The sequence below is a fragment of the Rattus rattus genome, chromosome 16 (genome assembly GCF_011064425.1).
Source record: "Rattus rattus isolate New Zealand chromosome 16, Rrattus_CSIRO_v1, whole genome shotgun sequence".
In the NCBI taxonomy this organism is placed as follows: Eukaryota; Metazoa; Chordata; class Mammalia; order Rodentia; family Muridae; genus Rattus; species Rattus rattus.
Window position 1 is genome coordinate 28,824,953 of NC_046169.1, and position 25,815 is coordinate 28,850,767.

General features: G+C 54.7%; 1 protein-coding gene across 1 annotated transcript in view; it reads left to right on the plus strand.

Annotated features, from left to right (window-relative positions):
• Ncor2 (nuclear receptor corepressor 2) overlaps positions 1 to 25,815 on the plus strand; it is a 108,319-nt gene that overhangs the window by 28,427 nt on the left and 54,077 nt on the right. The window contains exons 8-13 of the mRNA XM_032887252.1: positions 5,075 to 5,141; positions 8,610 to 8,782; positions 9,562 to 9,655; positions 11,291 to 11,469; positions 15,083 to 15,137; positions 16,986 to 17,084. Of these exons, the coding sequence (XP_032743143.1) occupies positions 5,075 to 5,141; positions 8,610 to 8,782; positions 9,562 to 9,655; positions 11,291 to 11,469; positions 15,083 to 15,137; positions 16,986 to 17,084 (667 nt within the window). The remainder of the gene's footprint in view (positions 1 to 5,074; positions 5,142 to 8,609; positions 8,783 to 9,561; positions 9,656 to 11,290; positions 11,470 to 15,082; positions 15,138 to 16,985; positions 17,085 to 25,815) is intronic.

Here is a 25,815-nt window from a genome sequence, read left to right on the forward strand (position 1 = left end):
TCACGGAGAAAACCTCCACTCGCCTGAGGCTTGCTCAGCCCTGGCTTTCATGTCATGGCACTCCTTGGTGGGTTTCTTAAGTGCGTTGGAAGAAGATCTCATTGGATGGCCCTGGCTAGCCCGGAGTCTTCTGAGTGCTGGGATTGCAGGATGTGCTGTCATACCCAGTCTGACGTAGCCGGACGACAGGCTGATGGTTTTATATCGCTTTTGCTGCTTACAGTGAGTGATGTTCCTGGGGATAGAAACAGTCATGGACCCAAGCCAAAGAGGTGTGTGCCCGGACAGTGTAGGCGACATTAGCCTTAGCTTAGCTGTGACCCGTGTCACCTGTGCTGACCAAGGATGGATTTGGAGTGGATTTCTTTGATGCCCTTTGCCTCTATTAGAATCTGTCTGGGCGGGGTTGGGGATTTAGCTCAGTGGTAGAGCGCTTGCCTAGGAAGCACAAGGCCCTGGGTTCGGTCCCCAGCTCCGAAAAAAAGAACCAAAAAAAAAAAAAAGAATCTGTCTGGGCTTGGTGGCATAGGTTTGTGGGCCCCAGTGCTCTAGAGGTTGGTGAGTAAAAGATGTATCCGGGGCTACAAAATAAGACAATAGCCTTAAAGCTAGCTAGCTAAACTACCTTCCTTCCTTCCTTCCTTCCTTCCTTCCTTCCTTCCTTCCTTCCTTCCTTCCTACCTACCTACCTACCTACCTACCTACCTACCTACCTACCTGCCAGACCCTGATAGCTTTAAAAATCACTAAGACAAGACAGAAGAAAGGAAACAGGGGTCTTGAGCCTATGCCAGTTGTGGTGACCATCCAGCTGCGTGATTCTAGCTATTAAGTCATAAATACGGCTCTGAGGGAGTGACCTTTCTTACGCAGACAGCTAGCTTTCTGTTTAGTAAGTCCACCTGTGAGTGCGTTGTGAACTACGTCATGCTTAGAGTGCTGGGGCTTGCTGTAGGCGCCATTAACATCATGGCCACTGTTGCTCATTTCAGAGTTACACTGCTAAATCCACTGCGAATGTGCCCGAGAGGAGAGAATGGAGTAATAGGAGATGGGGGAGGGAGTCTGGCTCGAGACCGGGGCAGGATGTGCTGGTAGAAGCCTGAGCAGCTGCCTGGCCGTGTGGAGCATCCCAGGCAGCTGGGACCAGCAGTGCAAAGGCCCTTGGGCCGCGCTGAGCTGCTCGAGATTGCAGACTGCCGCAGCCACAGGCAGGATCAGCCAGGCCCAGGAGGGTGCTTCTTGTACTTCCGCTCGGTCACCGTCCGCAAAGCTGCGGCCTCTCTTGTGGGATGTGCTCTGCTACGAGTTTACCTTCAGGTTCACTGTGATGGCCACTGGGAGAAAGGTCCTGCTGTGCTGTGGGAAAGCCCTGAAGAGCTATGGGCGGTGAGGTATGGAGGTCAGGGCATCAGGTCTAGGGTCCCGCCCAGGGCTGGTAGTATGTGGTAAGCTGCCTCTTGACTAGCGCCACCACTCACTGGGGACCACACACTTCAGCTGTGGCCCTCGGCTCCATCGGCCGCTCCTGACCCTGTTCCTGCTGCTCCGGCCTGTGGATGAGTCTGAAGAACGGGGAAGCCTAGGGCTGGGACGCAGATTTTGCTTTTTTAATTTTTTTAAGCCCCTTTTGGACAGAGTTTGCATACAGGTTGCCACTTTTAAAGTCTGAGCAGTAGCTTTTTCTTGGTCACTTAGGGTGAGCTTGTCAGCATGGGCTGCAACAGCACAGTGTCAGAGAATTCTGTCTTTTTGTTTCTTCCGGTCAAGGACTCCTCTGGTCTTCTCTGTGTCCTTCCGTGTTCCTGATGTTTCTCATAGGTGGGGGCTGGGCTGCCCCAGTCGCTCACAGTCCTGGGGTAGGTACAGTGGGCAGCGTGGGGTGTAGAGACCAGGCTCTGAGAGTGCAGATAGCTTCCTCTGGACTGAGACTACTTCCAGAGGGCTGCTGGTGGCACGCCCTGTGACACGGTGAGGCTCAGGCCTGGGAAGCTGCTTGGAAGGCAGTGTCTATGTGACCTAGGTGAAATGTCAGGAGTTCCCAGGCCTCCGGGGTGGATGAAGTCCTTAAGGCCTGGGGGCCTTTGGGGTTACTGCCTAATTAGGTGAGAAAGATTCAGAATGGTCAGCCTCGCCTCCTAGGGGTTGGGGGTTACCAGGGGAAACAGAATTCCCTAAAGGTGGAGCCAGGACCTCTGGAGTCACGTGGCTGTAGAGACTCAGCTCTGAGAAAACGGACTGAACAGTGTTAGGCTGGGGGCGTGCTGTAATCCCAGCTCGCAGGGGCCTGAGACTGTAGGAATGAGTGAGTCTAGCCTAGGCTGTCTAGCAAAAGCCAGATAAATAGACAACACCTGCATTAAACAGACAGTGTCGTCAGAGCTGCTGAGCAGGTAGTGAGCGGCCCATCACTGGGAGGTATGCAAGCCAAGAGTGCTATAGGTTGCTCTCTGGTTTGACATGCGGCAGGAGGGAGACTTTGGCTTAGCAGTTGCCACTCTGGAAAGCGAAGACCTGGGCCCACTGTGTTAACAGTCCCTCAAGCTGACACCTGTACCTTACGCGTGGGAGTGGTACCAGGGGGTTTTGTTGTTCTAGTCCCTAACCGTAGTGACAGTTATTCCTCACTTCTTTGTTCACCAAGCACGCCTCCGTGTGTCTGTCTGCACCAGGCACTGTCTGTCCCTGGGAGGTAGGAGGGGACGAGTCCCCACTTGCAGTGGAGAAATGGCAGGCTCTCTACTCAGGCGGAGTGTGACAGCCGTGACAAGGACAGCGAGATTGATCCGGGGTTAGTGGGGAGCCCCACCACCCAGGGAGCAGAGCCGTCACCACTCCTGGGCTCTCTGCTGTAATTGCTGAGAGGTGGGAAGCGTCCCTTCCCTGGGGACCTGGCCCCTGTCATTTTAATTTCTCTGCCTGCGTGCCTGGCCGTGACTTTCAAGTTAATTTCATGCTTGGCTTCCTGGGGTGGGTGATTTCAGACCTGTGGAGGTCACCTGTGCTCTGCTTGTCTCCCCTGCCGGTGTCTGGAAAGTGTCACTAGCAGCTGAGGTTCTGCCAGGGCACCTGCCACCTGGACTGGGAGCCTGCCCTCTCCCAAGGGCTTAGATCTCTTAGAATCCCCACACAGGGAGGGCAGCCCCAAGGGCATGCCTGAGGAGAGCAGTGTGGGAGCTCCCAGACCTGCAGGAACATCCATGCCTGGATGGCGTCAGATAAGTCTCAGCCGAGTACGATGGGGCTGGACAGCCACCGCCCCGCCTGGGTTTTGCCTACCTGCTTGGTCTCTGCCAGCATGGAGCCTTGGACCTTGAGTGTCTCAGGCTCCTCTTTTCCTCATATTCTAGGCCCGCCATCTCATTTTCAAGATGGACAGGAAGCAGGTTACTGGGAACATGTCTCTGGTCTTGCCCTGGTGGTTCAGAGGTGCCAAATAACTTCCCCAGGGTCACACAGCAAAGACACACATGTCTCTGTGTCTCTGGCCTGGCAACCTCAGATAGTCACGTTGCCTTCCCCACTAGCAGGCGAGGATGCTCGTTACCACAGAGGCTCTCGGGCTCTCTAACACCCAGTTACCAGCTTGAGCAGGCATAGGTGGGGCTCCATCTAATTGTGCCTTGGGACAGTTGGGGTCAGACCCTTCTTGACCCTCATCTCATCCGGCCAAGCCCAGGAGCTCAGCTCCCCTCAACCGCCTTTGTTCAATTCCACGTTTGTAATTGCCAGCAGGCAGCTGATTTCATGGCTGTTTGTGGAAGGCCTCCCTTTGTCTCTCCACTGGAGTTCCTACACTCACACCAGGATTGGTGGAGCTCCCCATTCTTCCAGTAGCAGGCGGCTGCATTCCCTCCCCTCCCGCTTCTGTCCCCTTCTCCTCTTCCTCCCTTTTCCCTCTTCCTCTCCTTCTCCTCTTTCCCCCTCTCTCCCCTGCTCTCCCTCAGCCCAGAATCTCCTCAGACTTCCTGTATGGTACACAATACCTAAACTTCTGATCCTTCTGCCTCAGCTGATTCCCAAATGTTGAGATTACAGGTATGGACCGCATTTTCATGTGGTGCTGAGGATTGAACCTAGGACTTAGTGCTTGGTAGCCACGTCTGAGGTCATAGGCATGGGACCTCCAGGCTCTCACTCCAAGGTGACGCCCTTCAGTGGGAACTCTTAGATTAGGGACATGTGAGGAAGTTGGGGTTCCCTCACCCGAAAAGTGATGTAGCCATGAGCCCAGGTTAGAGAGGGCATGTTCAGGGGTGTGATGGTGATGGTCCCCAAGGCTTGTCTATGTCTCCCACAAGACCCAGAGGTCAGTTACAGTGCCTGGTTGTGTGTTTTAGGCCTGTGGGGTGTAGGGATGTAGCAGGTCTCTGCTGCTTGGAGCGTGTGGTGGAGTCCTGCATTCCGACTGTGCTGTGCCTACCCTCAGGATTTCTGTTCCCTCTTTGCAGTCTGAGCTTTGTCTTGCCCGTCTGTGTCTTTTTTCTACCCTCCGCCTCCCATTTTCCAAATCTCTGTCCATTCTGAGGTAAATCTCTGTTCTCTTCTCTCTCCCTCCCTTTTCCTTCTCTCAGTTTCTCCCTTCCGCCCCTCTCTGACCCTGCTCTTCTACCCATGTCTGCACCCTTGTTTTCCTCTCTTCCTCTCAGAATCCTTCCCCGCTTTCCTCAGTAGTACTTGCAGAGCCTTGTGGGGGCTATGGGTCAAGCTGGTACAGTAGAGCGGGGCTGTCTACCCAACCTGGAGACCCCTCGATGCCTTTAGCTGTTCATAGGACAGTATCCCTGGCCATAGTCATTGGGACGCCTTTGCCACATGACTCATTTGCCTCCGGGTAGCAAGGGTTGAACTTTGTTGGTTGGTACCCATGGCTGTGACTCAGGGATGAGGATGATGCAAGTTGGCGAGTGTGGGAGCTCTAGAGATGGCGGGCAGGTGGTACTAGCAGCTCTAAGGGACAGGTAGGCTCTGGGGAAAGGGGGAGTGGGCTCCCTCTGACTGAGGGCCAGTGCTAATCACCCTGAGCTCCTGCTGAGAGCTGGCCATCTCTGACGCCCCTGTCTCTGCTCCCCAGAAACCAGGCGATGCGGAAGAAGCTGATCTTGTACTTCAAGCGGAGGAACCACGCACGCAAGCAGTGGGTGAGTCCCGTCCCGTCTTTTCCGTGACATATACAAGCAGTGTGTGAGTCTAATCCGGTCTCTTCCATACCATGTGTGAGCTGTGGGTGAGTCTCATCCCTGTCCTGTCCCTCCCCTCCATGTGTTATGAAAGCAGTGCGTGGGTCCTGTTCTGTCCCCTCAACACACGGGCAAGCGGTGGATGAGTCCTGCTTCCATTCTGCCCTTCTCTGAATCCCCACCCCTGTCCCCTCTCCTCCATTGGTGCAGTAGATAAGGGAAGCCCTGTGCTCCCATGGCTATTCAAGAGTCATGGCCTCTTCAGCACATGCTATCCAGGCTCCCGAGGTCCCTGTCCACTCTGCAGCTGTCGGGGATGGGTGTCTGCGTCATGAGAGAATGCTGTAGATGAACCCTAAAGGCTGCAGCTCCTGTGGTGTTTGGGGCTCCTGACCTCCTCTCCCAGTCCTCTGGAGTGGGGAGCCACTAAAGCCAATAGGGTCTTGAATGCATCCTTAAAATGCCCCTCATGGGCTTTTGTGCCCACAGATGTTTTGGAGAGAGATAGAAGCTAGGGGTGTCCTGAGAGACGATCCTTCCCCTCCTCCAACCAGGTCCAGGCTCTGGAATATTCGGCCATTGGAAAGCAGCAAGGCCCTGGTCTGTGGTGGTCAGTGGTGAGCCTGCTTCCTGAGTGGGGTGAGGGAAACAATTGCACTTTGACCCACAGGAAACCAGGGCTAAGGGATAGAGGCAAGGAACCTGCCATGTCGCCTTAGCTACCAGGGTTGGGAGTGACACTCCACCATTATGCCTATTTATGTAGTGCCGGAACCGTGTAGCTGGTTTGATTTAGGCCTTCACCTCCCTTCCTGGGCTCTGCATGCAGTCTCTGCTTAGCCTTGATCCTGAATCAGCTCTGATCCAGGGCCAGGCTTCAGTTGGAGGTGATGTCATTCATTCCACTCAGCCCGGGACTGCTGGGAGACACTGTCTGTGTTTGTGTGTGTGTGGGGGGGGGGCGGGGGTCTACGAAGTTGAGATGGCAGACTCGACCCTTCCTGGGCTGTCACATGGGGCTGCAAGGTGGTCCCTGCCCCCTTTCTCAGGTTGGCTTTACTCAGCCGGTCTTACTCAGCAGTGCCTAGAGCCTGCGGGTGTGTAGTAAACAGAAGACAGCAACTAAGTTCTGCTTGCACTGAAGTGGAATGATGCTGGAATGTGAATTGTGGGTGAAGAGGAGTCAGGGAGCTCCCCAGTCATACGCCTTCAGCTGCAGTCCCGAGTGCCCACTGTGCATGTGGTTCCTGGCATGGGCTTCAGGAACCGAGTTTCCCATCCCAGACTTTTTCTCCTCATCAGTGGGCATGGTTCCATGAGGTGGGTGTGTTTGCACAGCCCCATATTTCAGGCAGGGAAGCTGAGACGGAGAGGTTAGCGCATTGGCCCCATGTCACACAGCTGAGTAGTGGCAGCGTCTGGATTGGCACCGGGGCTGTCTTGTTCCTTAGTCCTGGGTAAGCAAATAGGGCAAGCTGAGGTAGAGATGAGCTCCGGAGGGAAGGTGGCCTCGGCCGTGGAGGAGGAATGGCCCTGTTGACTTACAGGGGCGAGCTAGTTGTGTACAGGTCTTTGCTGAGGGAGAGCATGGCAGGCGTAAAGGCCCTGGGGTTGGCACTCACCAGGACCTGTTGAGGCTTATCCTCCCAGAGGAGCACAAGTGCATTCATGGTGAATCTGCCCTCAGTGTGGGATGTCCTGTGCGTCGGGCTGCAGGAAAGGACGATAGTTGCATGACAGCACCCTCGCTCTAAGATCAGGCTGGTCAGCTCCAGGATCGCCATGTGCAGACCACAGGACCACAGGCCCCTGCTGCTGATGGACGAGGAGAAGGCAGGCGTGGGGGTCCCTTAACATCCTGCAATCCAACCCTGACACACCATTGGGCATCCCTAGATGCCACCCACAGCTTGCCCAGAGCGGCTGCCCTCAGCTGTATCTGCCGTCCCACGTCAGAGGTCCTTGTGGCTCTCTGAGAGGAGCCAGTGGGGTAGAGGAGGAATTGGGGTAGGCTTGGAGTCAGGGAGCTGTTTTTTAAAGATGAAGGAAAAGCCTTCGAGTCCCCTTGGCTCTGCAGCCCAGGTGGTCCGCCATAGGCTGATAGACAGAGAGGTCTGCCTCCTCCCCTGGCCAAGCCCCCTTCCTGTGAGAATGTCCTGCTGTCTTTAGACAGTGGTTTGTCAAGGGATCCTTGCTCCGATGTGGAACCAAGTGCACTCACCTACCCAGTAGATGAGACAGACTGCAGCAGGCCACACTGTGGTTTGACCTAGACAGAGACTGTCCTGTCTCAGACAGTACCACACCCCCATTCGGGAGCTGCTTGGGCCTTTGTGCTACTGCCTGGGGCTGTGGAGCGTGTGGGATGTTCCTGAGGTCTTGGGCCCTGTTGCTTGTCTGCAAGGTATGGGACAGCCCCAGCCCTCAGCTGGTGACTGACTGACGATGTCAGTTCTGGTGTCCTCCCCTGTCTCTGGCCTCTGGTCTCCCAAATATTCTCTCCCTTCTCCTTGGGCCTCTGGGGGGGAGCCAAGAGATCTAGGCTGGACTGGTGGAGTGTGTTGTGGCCTCCCTCCATCCCCCACCCCCCATCTTCCCTTAGCCGGAGTCCAATACCTTGGACTACTGTTCAACTCTCCTTGAGCCATAGACACAGGGCGCTCCGGGTCAGAGGTTAAACACACTGTGGCAGGTATCAGGGCACAAGAACATAGCCAAGGTGTTAATATGACCATGTCTCCTGTCCTTCTGTAGCTGTCAGGGGCGGGATTTTTGATCTCCTTGGATATATACAGGGCCTACGGCTGTACCCTGGGCTTGTTAGAGAAATACAGCAGGCAGCTTGGTGGTTAAACCGGGAGGGGGACTTCCTCATCTGCAGAGGAGGGCAGAACCTTTTTTCCAATGTCTGCTAGGTTTGGGGTTCTTAGATTTGGGGAGTGTGGCTGCACCAGAGACCAGGGACAAGGAACTGCCTAGAAAGCGGATATTCCCTGGGGACACCTTTTCTGGGCCACAAGAGCTCTACAGAGCCATGCCGCCCAGGACAACTCCTGCAGTCGTGCGGCCTGGCTTGATCTGCTTCATGGTGGCCATGGTAGCCGGTGTGAACACAGCACAAGCCTCAGGCTACTGGTTCAGGGCTGTTTCTCATTTGTGTGACCGAGGGAATAACTTGACGGGACTGGAGGCTTCTGAGGCAGATGAGGCCCCTGCAGAGGTCTGGCTCTGAAGGTGTGGTCATATCCCATGGGGCACCTGTGACTCCCCAGGGACCAGCAGCTCTGTGACTGTGACAGTGTGTGTGTGTGTGTGTGTGTGTGTGTGTCTCCATGTGTCCATGTCCCTCCCCCATCCGTCCATGTGACTGCAGTGGGCAGTATCCGGCCCTCACCAGCGTGCCTCCTTCTGGCCATGACCCCCTCACAGGAGCAGCGCTTCTGCCAGCGCTATGACCAGCTTATGGAGGCGTGGGAGAAGAAGGTAGAACGCATTGAGAACAATCCTCGGAGAAGGGCCAAGGAGAGCAAGGTGAGGGAGTACTACGAGAAACAGTTCCCGGAGATCCGCAAGCAGCGGGAGCTGCAGGAGCGCATGCAGAGGTAAGGGCACCACTGAGGACAGTGCACACAGGGGTGAGGGGTGCAGAGCTGAGGGCAAAGGGATCAGCCCACACTAGGGAGAACACACGCAGGAGTGAGTGAGTGCATGCGGAAGTGAAGGCCCAGAGCGGGGTGAGGGTACTGAGGTGAGCACATGTAAAACAATACTCCCAGGGATGAGCGTGTATAGAGGTTCACGTGGGCCTCTGGTGGCTTGTGCCCAGAGTGCCCTCACGGGGCTTCATAGTTACAGCTAGGGACCCTCAGCACCTGTGGGGCCCAGAGCCATCACTCATGAGCATTGTCTTGCTGTTCTCACTCTCCCTACCCCATACCTGCTTAAAGCTGCTGAGTGCGACTCTGTGGGGGGTCGGAGTGGGGATGGGAGGATGGCCGGGCCCAGCTCCGAGGTCCCAGCTCCGAGGTCGGTGCCTGTCCTCACTGTGGCCATGACAGGAGAAACCTGGGCAGGCTGTGGGAACAAACAACATGGTTCCAGGGGCTGATCTGAGGTCCAGAAACCTGCTCCTGGTCCTCAGGCTAGAGGCAGCATTGGGCTCCTGCTGGATCTCTGTCCTTTGTTCATGGGAGATGGGCTGCCATCTTGTAACCTCTGGGGGTTGACATTCCTGGGCTCTAAGCCCCTGGTCAGATGTGAAGGTGGGAGGCTCCCCCTCCCCATTCATCCATACTGAACCCTCTAGAATGTTCCGCCCCATGGTCCAGGCCTAGCCTCTCCGTGGGATGGCTGGTCCTGACTGTGTCCTTCTGGTTTCCAGCAGGGTGGGCCAGCGTGGCAGTGGGCTCTCCATGTCGGCGGCACGCAGTGAGCATGAGGTTTCTGAGATCATCGATGGCTTGTCTGAGCAGGAGGTAAGTCCACAGTGACACTGTGCACACCCCATCGCTTTTGCACGTCTCACTCCATGTCATTTACACATAGTTTCTGCCATGATGGTCAGGTGCCAGCAGGAAAGGGAGCTACCTAGTGCTTTCAATCCCCAGGCTGGTGATGGGCATCTGTCAGAAGCGATGTGGGAACCAGCAGTAAGTGGCCGTGCCAGGCCATGCCTGACCCCCAAAGGCCACAGATGACAGGGATACCCACCACTGTGGAGGGCAGACATAGTTGGGGAAATTCACTGATCCGAAAAGCCTCTAGTGCCTAGAAGGGACATCAGGAAGCTGGGTTGTGGGACAGGGATAAGTGCCCCTCACTCCTCTCCCACTGCCGTGGTTCAGGGTCTCTGCTGAGCTTGGCAGAACTGTTAGGGGGGGTCTGTCAGTGAGAGCAGCTGGGGCCAGCCGAGGACCTTCCTAGAGGAGCCTGCTTTCTGCCTGTTGTCCCTTTGGTCTTCCCTGGGGACCCAGTGCCAATCTTGGTGGGGTGTGGTCACTATCACAGAGAAGGCCAGGAAGCAGAGCAGGTGCTTGTCCCCAGAGAGGTGTGCATGGCCGCCACCACAGTGGACCCAGAACACCATGTACCAGGACCCTTGCTTCTTTTCTGGTGGCTCTGCTGTCAGGCAGAGATGGCCTTAACACCTTTGTCCTTTCTGAGCCCCTTGAGGCAGTTACGTGGCAACCCTGGCCATGTACCAGGAATGGCTGCTTAAGTGGTCTCTTTGTCAACACAGACAGCCCTGTGCATGCAGCAACCTTACCAGCTCGGGCCTGCACCCCACTGAATGCCTGGCCTTGAAGGGACATCCTCTTGCTGTAGTTCTGCTGGAAAACCTCTCCTCCTCTTGTGGGCAGAAAGCAGAACTCAAAAATCCGCAAGCGGCAGCCGTGGGGCCATCCTCGCTGGCGGCCATGCGGCTGGGTTCAACCTCTGTGCCACAGATGTGGATGCAGGCGTGGCTTTCGTTTTCTCTGGAAGCAGGGAGACAGTGGCCCTGTCTACCCACACATTGGACCCTTCCCTAGGCCCTAACCACACAAGAGTGTTGTGGCTGCCACCTTTTTGGGGAGCCATTGCCAGAACAAGGCTGGAGACAGAGTCTGGGTCAGAACCAGAGGGTACTGGGCAGGAGACACCTGGCACCTTCCTAACGTGGACAAGCCAGGCAGCCATAGAAGGGCAGGCAGGCCCAGTCCCCAGGGGATGATGGAAAAGCCAGGGCCAGAAAGTGACCAGACTCTCTGCGTGCCCTGTGCTGTTCCCTGGATTTCTGGCTCTAAGCCAGATATGTGCCGTCCCGAGTGTGCGTGGAGCCAGGCTGGGCCGTGCCCTGTCCCTGCCTTCACAGTGTTTTATTACACTGCCTTTGTAGGGGTGAGATTCATGGCCGCTCCTACTGCAGATAAGGCCTCACGCTGTGCACTGAATTTACGGCTTTTACTTTCCCTCACCACCCCACACCTCTAAATCCTCTCCAGCACCAGCCACGGCTGACTTTTTAATTCATCATCCCTCCCTAAGGGATGCCCCAGGGCCGGGGCGCCCGCCCCTCACCTTGGAGGCCCTGCGTCTGCCCCCTGACCCCACCCTGTGCTCTGCTGCAGAACCTGGAGAAGCAGATGCGCCAGCTGGCTGTGATCCCGCCCATGTTGTACGATGCGGACCAGCAGAGGATCAAGTTCATCAACATGAACGGACTCATGGACGACCCCATGAAGGTGTACAAAGACCGCCAGGTTACCAACATGTGGAGTGAGCAGGAGAGGGACACCTTCCGCGAGAAGTGAGTGTCCTCCGCGGCTGCCTGGGAGCCTTGCCTGTGTGCTCTCTGTTCTCACACTGTAGTCACAGGGACACTGTTCAGAACTCCCCCCTGCTCTGGCGGTGCAGGGATCCTCAGCCCCTCTCTGCCTCCATCCTTTTAGGAGTCCTAGGCATTTGTCTTCTCGTAGGTAACAAGTGTGTGTCTCCTTGTACCTCACAGAATTCATCAGCCACATAGGCTCAGGGAGGCGAGGCCGCCTAACAGACGCAGAGCGCCTGTGGTGCGGAGGCAGGCGTAGCTGGCCGCTGGAATAGAGAGGCCGTGTAGGGAAGCCAGGGCTTCGGCGATCAGGAATAGCCCAGGGTGAGGACCTGAGGTGGTGTCTCCAGGTCAAAAGAAACATCCCGCGTTTTGGGGAGCCCTGGAAGAGGTGGTGATATAGGTGTCACGATAATATTCTTATGTATGTTATTTGGGGCGGTGCCCTGTAACACTCTTACCTTGAAGCAGAACCCCTTCCTCAGAGGACCAGGACCCCCGAGAGGCTGGAGCGAAGAGATTGAAGCAGGGACTGGGCTGGCATATTGCCCAGGAATGCCTGTTGAAGGGGAGGCTCTCATGCAACAGGCCTCTGTTGAGCAGAGTGGCTGACCTGTTTTCCCTCCAGAGAGACCCTTGTCTGCTGGGGGAAGAGTAGTCCAGGGTCAGGCTGTACCTGCCTTTGGAAGGACGCTGTACAACAGGCTAGCCCCATCCCAGATCACAGACAAGGCTTGGCCGCTACATGGGGCTTGGGCACAAGCAACAGTCTTCAAAGTAGCATTTGGCTGTAGAAACACAAAAAAAATCCCCCAAGTGAGTCTGCCCTATTGGCAGCTCGGGTCAGGAGCTCTCTCCTTCGTCTTTGTGGCCTGTATCTAGGACTCTTGTGCCTAGGACTCCTCCGTCTGGTGTGTTTTATGACCTGACTTAGGATAGTGGTCCTGAGATGGCTGAGGCCTCTGTGTGTCCTGGTGCCTTGCTAGGCCTGCTGTTTTAATGGGCAAACACTTAGGGGTACTTTAGTTGCCGGCCCTTCCTAGAGAAGTCTCATTGCACTTCAGACCTAGTGATTTACTCTGATGATTCTATAGCTGACAAACTGATGACCTGATGTCTACTGGTGCATCTTCTGTCTACGCAAGGCACAGCCATATTATGTTGGTCTTTGAAGGCTGATAGTGTCCCCAGAGGGCTTACTTGCCAAGGTGCTGATGGCATTCAAACTGACCTCAGAATAACTCAGATACCACTCGCTGACCACATGGCCATGCACAAGCCAGCCTCAGTTTCCTCCTGGGTAAAATAGGCATAGCTACATAGCATTCTCCTTGTGCCTGTGGCAGCCACTTCTGCCCCAACAGGAGAAGCTAGGACACCCTTCTGTGAAAAGGTGATGATTTGCATGAGACCTGTGTGTCCCCATTCTTATCCTGGGATCGGTCACACTACTAGATTTAAGGGAAGTCCATACGAACAGTCGTTACTTGGAGTTTTTTAGGGACATTAACACAGGAAGGCCAAATATAAATATGGTTTGCACAGGCCCAGGTGGTGCACGTGCGTGCGTGCGTGCGTGCGTGCATGCGTGCCTCTGTGTGTGTGTGTGTGTGTGTGTGTGTGTGTGTGTGTGCGCGCGCGCGCGCGCTCTTGTTTGTGTAAAACTTTGTTGCCTAGGGGCAATGGGGGGTGCCGCTTTATTTTCCAGACAGAGTCTCATAGCTCAGGCTAGCCTCAGGCTCGCCTCAGGCTCATTGTATAGTCAAGTCTGGTCTTGAACCCTCCTCTTGCCTCAGCCTCCCCAATGCTAGGATCATAGACATAAACTCCATGTTATGTTTTATTTATATATCTATATCTATATATATATATACACACACACATACGTATGTGTGTATATATGTATATATGCGTATATGTGTATATATGTATACATAATGTATATATATGTATGTGTATACACACATACATACACACGTATGTGTATACATGTATATGTGTATATAAGTATACACAATGTACATATGTATGTGTATACACACATACACACACGTATGTGTATATATATGTATATATATGTGTACATAATGTATATATATGTATGTGTACACACACACACACATTTTAAAAACAGGGCTTTCTTTATGCAGTGCTGACTCTGAAACTTCTTCCCTCAGCCCATAACACTGGCAATCTAGGCATGTACTGCTACGGTTGACTTCTTTTGAAGTCTAACTGCCCGGGATTGGTTGAGCCTTAGATGTAGTACCCTGTACATGCTCCCTTCAGGAGCGACATGAAGCGCCCAGGCTAGGCCAAACCCATTCATGTGCGCCTGTCTCACAGTGCCTCTGAGCCACGCGTTTTCATTTTTCTCCTGTTTTAGTTCTGAGATGAGGTCTCACTAAATTGCCCTGCTTGGTTTGAAACGCACTGTACCCCAGGCTGCCTGTCCGCCTGCCCCAGTCTCCTGAGTTGCTGGGTAGCAGTTGTGCCATCAGACCCGGCTCTCCCAGATTCTGGTGAACTGTGGTGGGGAGAGGGACAGGTGCCCTGCAGTGTCTCAACTTTGATTTCTGGTAGCCTGGGGCCCATCACTGCCTGGGGAAGTCCTATAGAAGGGATGGGGGCGGGACAAGAATGGTACCCTAGGCTTGCCTGCCATGGTGGGGGGGCTGGCAGGGTAGCCACCATCCTGCTGCTTTGCTACCTCTGCTTCCTTGGGAAGAGTTTAGAGGCTCTTCCGGATTCCCCAGTGTCTGGCGGGGAGAACGGGAGGGGCCTCTGGCCTGCTGCCCAGCCACCTGGAGGCCAGGCAGGGCAGCCCAACACAGGCTGCACACTGGTGGGAACTGGCCCCGGACTGCTGGCAGCCATTTCTTCTCCCTGGAGATACCAGGGTGGTGGCAATTCACTGGAGACAAGGGGGCAGGCTCAGTGACGCCACCCAGCACCCTGAGGGTGTAAGCAGAAGCAGGCCTTGACCCTACCCTACCCCCACAGCTGCCTGGCCCTGACATTTCAGCTGGCCGGCTTTCCCAGTAATGCTCAGGTTTCGCAGGAAGCCTGTGGCTCCGAGCCAGTTCCCGCCACCCCCTGCGGCTCCAGCCACTTTTGGCTTTTCCTGGGCATCCAAGGCTCTGTCCCAGCCTTATTGGAGGCCTTATTGCCTGGCTTGTGCAACCTCACCCAGGCAGGCTTGGCTTGGCGTGGGCTTGGGCCTAGCCAGGCCGAGCCAGGCCGAGTCAGGCCCAGCTTCTTAGACCAGGCTGGGAAGAGAGACAAAAGCAGATCTGGGGGGGTGGGGGACCCCACTGGCAAGCTGAATGCCGTGTCCTCATTTTTCCTGGAAGCCTGCGGCAAGACAAACAAATGTATTTTCAAAGGCATTACTGCCAGTGAGTCACTCCGAGGAACGCCCTGGACCCTGGTCCCTGCCCCGCAGCCCTTCCCACGCCCTGAAGATCTGCTAGTGGGGCGGTGCCCGCCCAGCCAGGCTGGGGTGGCAGGCACTGGGCACTCTCAGGTCTTGGCTGTCCTGTAGGGCCTCCCTCAGCCTCAGCCTGGCCTCAACGTCCTTCTCTTCTCCCAGGTTCATGCAGCATCCCAAGAACTTTGGCCTGATCGCCTCATTCCTGGAGAGAAAGGTGAGTGCCCATCCCCGGCTGGCAGTACGGGCACTGAGCCGGCTTGCCATCCATTCCCCAGGGCCTATGTCTGGGCCGGGTGGAGTGTCTGCCCCTCCTCTGTCTCTCTGGCCAGCTCCATCTTTTTTCCTGCCTCCACCTCCTTCCTAAGAGGGAAAGCCAGGCAAGCCCCACCCGGGACGGGGAGGAGCCTCAGGCTTCAGGCCCAGGCCGCCCAGGAAAGATGTGGAGACTGGCATCACATAGCCACTTGCCCAGTACACGGGGTTGGGCGCCAGTTCTGAGAGCTTTGCCACGTTCCAACTGAGGCCTTGTGGCCAGGTATGGCCTGCATCCAGGTCTGTGTGTGGAGTAATCTCCTGGGTCCTTGTCACGGGTATTACGGGTTTTCTGACAACTGTAGATACCACTTCCGGCGTGTGGCTAACACGCCTATCATTCTGAGTAAACCTTCATGCAGAATTGATATTCGAACCCAACCTGTTCCCCAAACCAGAGCCTGGAGCACTTGCTCTGGTTCTGCTTCTTGTAGGTAAGGAGTCACATTGTCCCCAGAGGGCAGTTAGCTGGCTTTTACTCACATACCAGGCTAGCCTGCAGTACACGAACAACCCTTAGTGGGCAGGTGGCAGCATTGGCTGTACGCGGGAGTTGGTTCTGTAGGCCCCGCACCTCAGCTACCTTGGCCGACCCTGGAGGGCCGCAGTTTGGATCTAGACCCTCAACAGTGGGATGTCCAGCCTGGCTGACCCCTGCCCTGAGTCTTAGGGATGTTGGGAGCTGGTGGGAGGTGAACCGTGGGATCTAGATAACCATTTTCATAGACCGTGATTATTCCTCACAACTGATATGGGCTGATATGTTCTGGGGAGACGGACCCTCTGGGATGGGATACCTGAAGAACAAGTGTTGGGAACCAGCATTATAAATAGCCTACCTGTCTGGTGAGGCATCCTGATGGGTGTGGGTGACTCAGTAGTCCCTAAGTTTAAAGGCTGGGGCTCCACAGAGCCACAATGGCTCTGAGATTGGAGGTTGAGTAAGGCTGTGGGGGAGGGAGGAGGAGGGGAATCTGAGGGAGAGAGGCACTCAGAGAGGATCTAGATGAGGCAGATCAGTGCTTCTAGGACACAGGTGGCTGCTAAGGCCATCCCTCATTCCTGAGCTGGCTGGCACACAGGTCCTCTGGTGGGTCATGGGTGTGGACGAGGGTTGGCTTGGGGGACCCTGTAGACATAGCGTTTGTCCATGGCACACTCCAGGAGTGGTCTGATGTGTTCGCAGCTGGGGTCTGTACCACCCCACAGTCCTCATGTTCCCTAGCTTGGCCCTAGGTCAAACATGATGGGCACGGACGTCTCAGACACAGATGCCACGGTAGGCTCCATTGACGCTTCTTGTCCATTGTGCGTAAGTTCTGGGTTAGGCTGTTCAGGATCCTAGGTTTCCAGGAAGGAGCACAGAGCCATGTGTGGCAAAGGCTGGGTTGGTGTTGCTCTGAGTACCCGTGGCTTTGTTCTCCGAGGGAGCTGAGCTGCTGTGATGTCATCACTGTTCCCTACAGTTCCAAGGACAGGGTCTGTGTTGATAGCCTGCGACTCTGCCGTCTCTCCACACTGGGCTTTGTCCTGTGTGTGTCTCCTTCAGAGTAACCCACTTGACCAGCACAGTCCGTTTCTGCATGTCACAAGCGAGCCGCTTGGTATTCAGAGAGGTCAGGTACTTTTCCCAGGGCCACCCAGCTGGTCATCAGAGGAACTAGGATTTGAATCAGGCCTCTGGCTCCTGGCTCCTACTGTGCATTCTGTTACCCCATTCACTCCTCAGTGTCTTCTCTCTGCCCTGCAGACAGTAGCCGAGTGTGTCCTCTATTACTACCTGACCAAGAAGAATGAGAACTACAAGAGCTTGGTGAGGCGCAGCTATCGGCGCCGTGGCAAGAGTCAGGTAAGATGTGGCGTGGGCTGCTTGGCCTTGGGGACTGCCGCTCCTGCACTCGAGGGACCCTTGCCGGGTGGTCAGTGTCCTTGATGATTGGCGTCATACAGTTCTACCATTCAGGCTCCCTCTGTATCATCTGACCTGAAGAGGGTGTTGGCCTCTTCTGTCTTGGCTGGGGTGTCCCTGGCTCAGAGCTGGCCAGGCCATAGTCCTCACGGTTAGATGGCCACATTTCAGGGCTGGGGAGATGGTTCGGCAGGTAAGAGCACCGACTGCTCTTACGGAGGACTCAAGTTTGATTCTCAGCACCTACACGGTGGCTCATAATCACCTGTAATTTCAGTTCTAGGGGATCCAATGTCGTCCTCTGGTCTCCATGGTATCAGGTACACGCACAGTACAGAGGTACACATGCAGAGAAGAACACCGATACACAAAATGGGGACATACTCTAAGTAAAGACAGCCCGGGACAATCTGGGGAGACCCATTGGACTTCCCCAGTCTGCCCCTTCACTCGTGGGTATTTGAGGGGAGAAATAGGCAATGGTCACCATGTGCGTTTCATGCCTTGGTGTCTAGAGTGCCAGCCACTGGCAGCTTGCAGTTCTGCTCTCTACCTGCTGTGTAAATAAAGCTTTATTGGTACAGCCATTACTGCACAGCCTGCAGCCTACAGTGTCCCTGTAGCAAAAGCTGGCTGATCTGAAAGATGTTAGGTAAATTCAGGCAATGCACAGGACCCTGATGCACAAAAGCCAGGGATTCTGGGGCTGTGGCTTTTGGGAGGCGGAGAGAGATTTGCTGCTCATCGTCCTCTCTCAGATTGGCAAAGGTCAGGCCTCATTGTGAATTGGGCTGGACCATCATAAACAGGGACTGCTGTCCCATAAAACAGCCATTTTCTGGTCCACTTAAAGCGCAGATCGGGAGGTCAGTCTGCTAAGACAAGTGAAGCCCCCCAATCAAAATGTCCAGCAAGCTGGTAAAGTGCCTGCAATGCGAGCGTGGGAACCTGAATCCAATCCCTAGATCCACACAAAAAGCTCGGCATAGTGGCCCACGCTCGTACTCCCAGTGGAAGAGAGGTGGAGACAGGATACTGTGGCTTCAGCCTGCCTAACCTACACTCCGTAGACCCTACAGAGACTCGGTGTCCAAGTACAAGGCAGACAGCTCCTGAAGAACAACACCCGAGGCTGACCTCTGGCCTCCGGACCCACGTGCACACAGACACAGATGCACAGGCTTGCGCGCATGCTCAGTTGAACACCCAGGGCTCAGTGTGTGTCCACTCTTGCAGGATGGCTGGATTTGGTCTGTGGCTGTGGCTTTCTAGCTCATTTTCTGCGCCCACAGTGAGCTGGCTTGCTTGGTTCTGACCAATATGTGACTCCACAGTGTTGTGGCACAGAGCAGTGGGCACGCTAGAGGTTTCGATGAGGCATTCAGGAATTTTTCTAGGCTGAGGACAGAAGGTCAGTTGGACACCAATTGGAAAGTTGGGAGGCGTTGGGTTTACTGTGGAGACAGGGGGACCTGTGTGAATCTTTATACCTAGCCCTGTAGAGATAAGTGGAGGGGATGCTGTTGTCTGCCTGGGTGATGGTGATAGAGGCAGTGATGGTTTTGATGATGGTGGTGGTGGTGGCAATGATGGTTTTGGTAATAATACCAGTGATGATGGTTGATAATGGTGGTGGTAATGATGTTGGTGATGTTGGTGTTCGTTTGGTTTGGTTTGGTTTGCCATGAAAGGCTTTCTCGATGTATTCCTTCCTGTCCTGGAACTCACTCTGTAGACCGGGATGGCCTTGAACCCAGTGCACTCAGCCTGATGGTGATGTTCGTGATGCCAGTGACTGTCTTAGTTACTTTTCTGTGGCTGTGATAAAATACCATTGCCAAAGCGACTTACGGAAGAACGAATTTGCGTGGGCTTCCCGTTCTTCTCATGAGTTGAGAGTCCATCCCGGTAGGGAGGCTTGGCAGCCAGTGGCAGGCGTGGAACAGGAGCAGAAAGTGAGTGCTCATGTCTAGAACCACAAAGTCCAAGCAGAGAGAATAAGCTAGGGGTATCGGGTAGTTCTTAAACTTCAGAGCTCACCCCTGGTGACAAACTTCCTCCAACAAGGCCACACCTCCAGAGCCTCCCCAAACAGAACCACCAACTCAGGGCCAAGTGGGCATACCCTTCAGGTCTAGAGAACATCTTGCTTCAGCCACTGCTGGTTTTGGTAATGGTGATGGTGACAGAGTAGCCGTGGTGAATGTGACACATTGTCGCAGTGCCGTGTCTCGTGCATTTGAATGTGAAACAGCCTAAGAAAGAGAAGAGAGAAGTCCTTGGGGATTCCCTTTCTATTAGAGACCTGGGGTCATAGCTAGCTAAAGGAACATCCACAGGGTCGGACTTGCTCCCTAGGCTGTGGGAGCTGAGGGAGTACGGTTGCTCTGCCGGGATCATTGGGTAACGGGGCTACCTTTCTCTTTGCCCAGCTGCACTGCCGCTGGGCCTCTCTACTGTAGGGATGGAGTGCCGGGTTCTGTGCTGTGGTGACATGTCCTGAGACAGGGCTGAGGGTGGCGAGCCACTCCCACTGGGGGTGTCCTTTGAGGCAGAGCAAGGCTCGGCCACACCTGGTGTGGTTTTGTCCCTTTGCTACTTCTGACGGCTCCTCTTTCCTGGAGGAGGCCTGCCGCTAGGGCTGCCTCTCTACCTGTTCTTTTGCTGTCTTGGTCTCTCCCCTACAGTGTTCCTCACCTCCTGCTCCAGGGTGGCCCCTGTTTGCAGATGTTGTGGTGCCTGTGGTCCTGGTGTGGTTCCTGTGGCTCCCGGCCACACTGTTGCTTAGGAAAGCCACAAGTGGCCGTTCTGTTCCTCAGCCCACCAGTGACACTCAGAAGGCTCCCCGAGAGATGTCTGTTTGGTAGATAGGACGCGCACGCCCATCCGAGCACGTATTGAGTGCTTGCTGCATGCTGCGATTGGAGAACCATTATGGGGGCGAGGGGGTCCCTGTGTAACAGTTCAGAAAGCACTGAGAATTCTAGCAAGCCATCCCCACTCTCAGACTCAAGAGTTGCAGGGTAGACACCAGGTAGTACTTCCTGAGTGCTTCTCCTCAGACTCTGCCTCCTGCATGCCACCCTGGGGAAGCTACGCTTCCAGAACTGCCTGCCTCCTTATGCACCCCAGAGACTGGGGCCTCCTCTGCTCTCAATTCGGCCTTGATGGGATTGAACCAAGAGAGGAGTGGAGGCAGAGAGGTGACCCTAGGAGCACCTTGGCATTTAGCGCCTAGCTGTCCCTGCATACACTGGGATGGATGTCCGTGGAGATGTGGCCTCCCAGGTTTAGCCGTCTCTGGTTGCTAGCATCTCCAGCCCAAGACTCTCTGGTTCTTCAAAACCTGCTATTCATGGAGTATCCCCAAGAACCTCAATCCTGGGGACCGGCACCCAAACAAGCAGGGTGGTGGGAGGGGAACTACAGACAACCCTAGGGCCCTTTCTGGAGTGTCCCTAAGCAGGTTGACATGGCCATAGACGTTCCCTTGGATGTGTCTTCCACCTGCCCCTGAGGCATCTGAGCTGGCCTGGCCCTTGGTTAGCCAACTCTTCCCTCTCTGTCCTCCACCTGCCCTATGTCAGAGTGCTTGTTCAAGTGGTCACATTTTTAAAACCGCAGAGGTTCTAAGCCCCTGATGAAAGTTCGTGGGTATCCGTGGTGGCCACCAGTGTCCTGCCTCATCTCCCAGCCCACCCAGCCAAGAGAGAGAGAGACTTCCCCGACCTCAGCTGCCCACGGGTGAGGAGTGCAATGGGCCATCTGGAGTGGTAGACTTAACTGTTGCTTACCTATCAGGACACTCCCGTTCTAGAAGCTTCTCTGGCCTCTGCCCAAGGTGAGGCAGGCTCAGGCATAGACTCTGAGGACGGTGACCTCCTGAACCTTTTCTTAGGGACAGGATCAGGATCTGGCATTTTTCCCCAAGCTTCCCCATTGGCTAATGGTCCTGACTGGATATCTGTCTGATGACCACTCCTGGTCCCTAGCCCAGATCTCTCACCAAGGCTGTGGTGAAAGTACCATGCCACCTTCTAAGCCCAGAGCCTGCAGACGCCCAGCCATGACCCTTCTGTGGTGGAGAGGGACCTGCGGCCGAGCAGGCGTGTCCCTGAGGGTACACTAGATCATTTTCTTGCAGACAGGACACGAACAGGAAAAGTCTGTCCTGGACTCCTGACCTCTGGACCAGCCCCCTTTGCTGAGGGGGAAGTCTTCATCGTCACTGATGTCAGCCCTCACATCCTGGCCCATAGTGTTCTGTCAGCTGCCCCCTGACCCTCTATCTCACTGCTCTTCCTGGCCTTGCCATACAGGCTGTTCACACTGTCTGCTGCCGTGTGTAGCTTCCGCCTGGCCTCTCTTCCTTTTTCTCTGTGTGGCCCTGTCTCTTCTTTGTTTCTGGGGTGTGTGTGTGTGTGTGTGTGTGTGTGTGTGTGTGTGTGTGTGTGTGTCTGTCTGTCTGTCTGTCTGTCTGTCTGTCTGTCCCCCTCTGTCCGTCCATCTGTCCTTGTCTCCATGACCCTATGTCACTTCCTCTTTTCCTACCTCACCTCTTCACCCACTTTCATTGTGTCTGTCTGTCCGTCTGCTTGCCTGCCTTCCTAGCTCTCTTTTCTCTGTGACCCCTTGTCACCTCCTCTCTGTCCCCATCTCACCTCTTTATCTACTTTCCCTCCCCCACCTTACCACTTTCCTCTGGTCACTTGCCAAGGGACAGATGACCTTGTTCCCAGGCAGGGCCCAGATTGCCTGCCCAGGAGCAGTCTGACCAGGAGACCCAGGGCAGCACCAGACAGACTTGGGCAGTGTATGGCTGTCACTCTTCCCTTGAGGACCAGCTAGCTGCCCCTTGCCTGTGAGGTCACCAGAGACCGATGGTTGGAGCCTGTGTGTCACACTAAGCCACAGCACCCTGGCTAGACCATTTGGTTGTTGGTCATCAGCGAGGGTATGTGCTGTGTCTCAGGCCTTAGGAGAAAGCCTCCAGCCTAAGGCCTGAAGCTTCTTGGGTTCAGCCCATAGAGGACTGATTGCCTAGCTGATTTACTGGGGATGTTTTGTGCAAGCCAGACTTGTGCCAGTTTAGGCTCAGCTGAGCAGGTAGCTGTGGTTTGCTCTCTCCTCAGAGGCCCTCCTCCAAGTCCACACTCTTGTTAGATATGCCTGTGAGACCCTACTCAGGGCTGGCAGCTGGGGAGCCCAGGAGGTGGGAGAGGCTGTACCCTATGGCTGGAAGAAGCTGGATCACTTCTATGGGAAATGAGAAAGGTTCAAGATGTTTGACTGGACCAAGACACAGCACAGGGGGCCCAGCTCCCCCAACCACCCAGACTGACCACATAGGAGGTGGGAAGTGTGGGTTCTGTTGGACATGGTCCATCACTCAGCTGGGACAGACATCACCCTGGTGCTCCTAAAAGCTACTTACTGCTTACTAGATCAGTGGCACTGGGAGCTGCCCACATTTGAATCTATTTCGATGATTCCGTTGTGAACGAGACAACTGAGGACCCTGGAGAGCCCCTTGGAGGTGGTGTGGAAGACTGCTAAAATCCTGGGGGCCGTGTGATCAGGGGCAGCTTTCAGGGCTCTGACCCCTTGAAGGAAGGAGCCAGCCAGGCAGAGATCACAGTGGGTGCAAAGGTCCCAGGAAGGGACCCTTTAGTCGCCTCTTTCTGAGGGCAGGAGGGAAGCAGCAATAAACTAACATGTGGAGGGAGGCCCAGCATGGATGTCCTGTGTGTTTATTCTGGTGGCAGGGCAAGGGTGTGTGTGTGTGTGTGTGTGTGTGTGTGTGTGTGTGTGTCTGTCTGTGTGTGTCTGTGTGTGTGTCTGTGTGTCTGTGTGTGTGTCTGTGTCTGTGTGTGTGTGTGTCTCAGAGACAGAGACAGAGACACCTTCCATATCATCATCAACCAAGAAAATGCACCACAGGCTTGCCCACAAGCTGGTCTGATGGGGGCATTTTCTCAACGGAGGTTCCCTCCATCTAAATGACTCTAACTTCTGCCAAGGTGACATAAAACTAGCCAGCACTCCCACTGAGTCCCCACTTGACGATTTGAAATGGAGCCTTGGGGATGGTGGTCAGCTCGGGTACAATGCTTGGCTAGTTTGTGCCAAAGCCTAGGGCTCTGTCCCAAGTTCTGTAGCAGGGTCTCCACAGCAGAGCAGCTCAGGAAAGCTCGAACATGAATGCGGGGAGCCGCCATGGTGTGTATGAAGTGCTGCTGTTACCATGTAAATTCTTCCTCCTGCCAGGTCTGACTCAGGCCTCAGAGAGGTGCTAAAGCGCATGCCATGTCCTGTTCCTGCCCCACCATTCAAGCAGTGGGAGTGACTTCGAAGTATAGGCTGGCTGGACCATGGCGGCCACAGCTAGACCTTAGAGGTGCCATATGGCTCAGCCCTTGATGTCTGTTTAAAAGCTGCTCTCTGGCCTGATGTGGTGGCACAAACCTTTAGTCCCAGCACCCAGGTGGCAGCGGCAGGAAGATCTCTTTGGGTTCAAGGCCAGTCTGGAGCTCTGGGCTTAACCAGGACTACATATGAGACCCTCACAACAACAGAAGCCCTGCTCTCAAACCAACAGCAAGGCATGCGTTTCTGTTAACATGGTGTGCCTGTGCTTTGTGATTGGCCCTTGGTATTCCACACCCTCTCGTGACTTCAGCACAGCTCTGTGGATGGCTGAGCCTGCAACCCTTGCTATGCGTGCGTCCCTGGGAGAAGTGGATGGGTACCCAGAGCAGGCGTGAAGGAGGCACCACCAGCTGCAGACTGTGGTCTTCCTCTGCTCTGACCCCCAGCCCCGTTTTCCTCCACCCACCCAACCTCTCCCCTTTTCCACATAGGAAGCTCTTGGGACTCACTTGTGGGGCGTTTGGTTTGTTGGTTCTTGTTAGTACAGTGTTTATTGAATGAATGACTGAGTGTATTAGTCAGGATGGCTCTGAACTGTCAGGTTCTCTTTCGTTTATTTAAGTTTGGGATGGAATCCAAGGGCTCCCCAATCCCTTCCCTTGATCTTGGCCACCACACAGCCCTGAAGACCCAGTGCAGGGGCTGGGTCTTACCAGGCTTCCTCATCTGAAGGGTCTTGGTGACTCAAGGCCACACAGGGCTGTTTGTGCCTTTTGAAGGTTCAAACCTTGGGGTTTTATTGCTGGGAAGAGACACCATGACCAAAGCAACTATTATAAGGGTCAGCGTTTAATTGGGGCTGGCTTACAGGCTCAGAGGTTCAGTCCATGATCATCAAGGCAGGAAGTATGGCAGCCTCCAGGCAGACGTGGTGCTCTTAGAAGGATCTGAGCCTTCTACATCTTGATCTGAAGGCAGCCAGGAAGAGGGTCTGGGTCACCCTGGCCAGACTTAAGACCATATGAGACCTCAAAGACCCGTTTTCACAGTGATGCACTTCCCCTAACAAGGCCACCCCTCCTAATAGTGCCACTTCCCATAAGCCATGCATATTTAAACCATCACAAAGGTTTTTACCTAAGTTATCCCTTAACACCTCAGTCCTGACCGTGTCAGCTTCATGTTCTGTAAGTTTGGTCTTTACACTTCGTGGGGTCTTGGTGCCCCCTGCAGACAAGAGTTTGTTTAGGGTAGGAATAGCAGTTCTGCTAACTTGGTGGAACCAAGAGTCCCTGAGGAGGTTATCTTTGGGGTTCCTTTTGGCTGCAGGCTCTGCTAGGAAATGCTGTGTGACCTTAGGTGGATTGCTTTACCTCTCTGTGTCTTGTTCTCATCTGTGGAACAATGTAACATCAGGGTTGTTGGGAGGAGCAAGAAGCTGGACATGTGATGTGAGGACAGTTCCATCCCATGCATTTTGTCAGCCGACACCTGTCCTTACTAGTGTTGTCCTCTGGAAGGAAAAACGGGTCCTCGCAGATCTGAACAGATACATGAACCTCCCCGAGGATTCTTTCAGGGTGTTCATAGTGCTGTGATCTGGGGTGGGGGACATATGTGGTCACCTTGCCCATAACTGATGAATTGCCACTTGATTCTGAGGGAGCATGGCATTCCGCCTCTCCTGGCTCTGCAAGCTGGGGCTGAGGTCTCCTCTGGCGTCCTTTCTAAAGCCATGGGATACAGAAACCCTGCCGGTTTCTCACTCTGGTCTGAGGACACTAACAGCAGATTTGTCAGGGGCTAGGTAAACATGGGGAACCTTGGGATAGCCTAGCATCAGCCTATAGCCAAACTCCGCCTCCCGTTTGCTTTTGTAAATAAAGCTTTATTGGCATGTGGTCATTCCCATTCGTGGCAGAGCCAAGCCAGGTGCCTTGGAACCTACAGGTTGCCCAGCCTGAAGTCCTTTAGATAGGACCTCGGCAGCCAGGCTTAAGGTCCTAGTCTGCAGTGCGCTGGACCAGCCTGGGAGTTCATTTTATTTTCATTTGGATGGTTTTGAGGCAGGATCTCACCCTGCAGCCCTGGCCAGCCCTTTGAATTTGCCGCAGTCCTCCTGCCTCTCCCTCCCAGCTGTTGGGGTACGGGGTTACACATGCGCACCAACTTGTAACTACGCTGGGGCATTAAAAATATTGATGCTGCCTCCAGCCTGGGCTCACAGTGGCCTTGGCACGGTTGGGGTCTGGCAGCCTTTGGGCGTCAGGAAGCAGAGCTGCCCGTGAGGCTACAACAAGCT